This window comes from Antrostomus carolinensis, unplaced genomic scaffold (assembly GCF_000700745.2).
Source record: "Antrostomus carolinensis isolate BGI_N321 unplaced genomic scaffold, ASM70074v2 scaffold3772, whole genome shotgun sequence".
NCBI lineage: Eukaryota > Metazoa > Chordata > Aves > Caprimulgiformes > Caprimulgidae > Antrostomus > Antrostomus carolinensis.
Window position 1 is genome coordinate 41413 of NW_010297396.1, and position 1882 is coordinate 43294.

The 1882-nt window shown below is 47.7% G+C and overlaps 1 protein-coding gene across 1 annotated transcript in view; it reads left to right on the plus strand.

Moving 5' to 3' along the window:
* The window catches only part of ZFYVE26 (zinc finger FYVE-type containing 26), a gene marked incomplete at its 5' end in the record, with an annotated part of 42069 nt that extends 40421 nt beyond the window's left edge, over window positions 1-1648 (plus strand). Inside the window, one exon of the mRNA XM_010162085.1 lies at window positions 1439-1648. Within this exon, the coding sequence (XP_010160387.1) occupies window positions 1439-1648 (210 nt within the window). The remainder of the gene's footprint in view (window positions 1-1438) is intronic.
* Window positions 1649-1882: the final 234 nt, after the last annotated feature.

Sequence of the window (1882 nt, forward strand, 5' to 3'; positions counted from 1 at the left end):
GTTGCCCTTCTCTGGACACGCTCCAGAGCCTCGATGTCCTTCCTGTCGTGAGGGGCCCAAAACTGAACACAGCACTCGAGGTGCAGCCTTACCAGTGCTGAGTACAGGGGGATGATTGCTGATTGCTTCCCTAGTGCTGCTGGCCACACTGTTTCTGATACAGGCCAGGATGCTGTTGGCCTTCTTGGCCACCTGGGCACACTGCTGGTTCATTTTTCAGTTGGCTGTCGACCAACGCCTGCAGGGCCTTTTCTGCCAGGCAGATTTCCAGCCACTCCTCCCCAAGCCTGTAGCATTGCATGGGGTTGTTGTGACCCAAGTGCAGGACCTGGCACTTGGCCTTGTTAAACCTCATACAATTGGCCTTGGCCCATTGATCCAGCCTGACCAGATCCCTCTGCAGAGCCTCCCTACCCTCAAGCAAATCAACACTCCCACCCAGCTTGGTGTCATCTGTGAATTTACTGAGGATGCACTCAGTCCTCTCATCCAGATCATTGATAAAGCTATTAAACAGAGCTGGCCCCAAACCCGAGCCATGGGGAACACCACTGGTCACCGGCTGCCAAGTGGCTTTAGCTCCGTTCACCACAACTCTGGGCTCGGCCATGCAGCTGCCTTTTTACCCAGTGAAGAGTCTAAGCACCTGCCTAAGCCTTGAGCCACCAGCTTCTCTAGGAGAACGCTGTGAGAGACAGTGGAACATGTGGGAAACATACCTCCAAGATGACCATTTCAGCTTACTGTTCTAGGGTTATACTGTTTCTATTGTGATTGAGAGTGAAATGATGAAATTCCTCCATCTCTGATACACTTTTTCTCAGAGGAAGCAAAGCCTAAACTGTTTGGTTTCTTTGTTAGCTTTTGTACCAGCTGGCCAAGCCACTAGAAAGTCACAGATAAATATATGAACTGTAGATGCGTGTTTATAGATGAAGAGGCTGTGGCTCAGTATTTGTGGATTATTGTAGATCCTGAGTAGCATAGCTGGGAATAAAATCTTAAGGTTTATGTCTGTCCTCTGTCCTGCTCCAACTGACAAACTCACTGTTGTATGTAGATTGAAAAAATTCTGCCTTTATGTAAGGTCTGTCACTGAAAGATGCGAGCTGTTCTAGAACCAGCAGTGGAAGAAAATGACTGGTTTAGACTCTTTACTGTGAGGATATAGTAAATTAATGCACAAGATAGCATTCCTGGTGCTAATTTGATGGTGATACAGTAAAGGATTTTCAACAAGAGACAAACTTAATAAAACACAGCTGTCTATCCATCACTTACATTGGGATCTGCTCCAGGCTGTACTCTGCTTCATAATATGCTACTACAACCTTGTACAACACAATTCTGAACTAGGTATTTCCAGTGAACCCTTAAGCTTGTCCTCTTAGTTTGCAGCAGCTTTCTGACCAAGTTCTGACCACCTCCTCTGCTTCAGGTCCAGGCCTATGTGATGTGCAACAAGTTGCGTTCTGCCTATCTAGTCTCGGTGAGACAGGAGAAGACCAGAGCAGTGCAGCTAGTCCAGCATGTGCGGCAGCTCGCTGAGAACAGCGGAGATGACGTTGTGAAGGCCATCTGTGCCCAGTGGCTCTCAGTGCACCAGTCCAAAATGAGAAATCGGCTTCCCCAGGGCACTAGGAAGTAGTAAGTAATTGACATTCACCATCGTACAGAAGGGGAAGGCTTCAAGAGAGCTTAAAGGCGTGTGGTTCGGCAGTCTTCTGGTAAAATGGAAGGCTTTTGACTGACGTTGGTGGTAAATGGATGCTGCTAATGTGCCTCTGGTGAAAGGAAGAGAACTAAATTACAAGTGCCAGTCCTATATTTTGACAAAGTCACTACCTCAGGGTGTTTTGGGGCTATCTTTTTGATGGGGGGG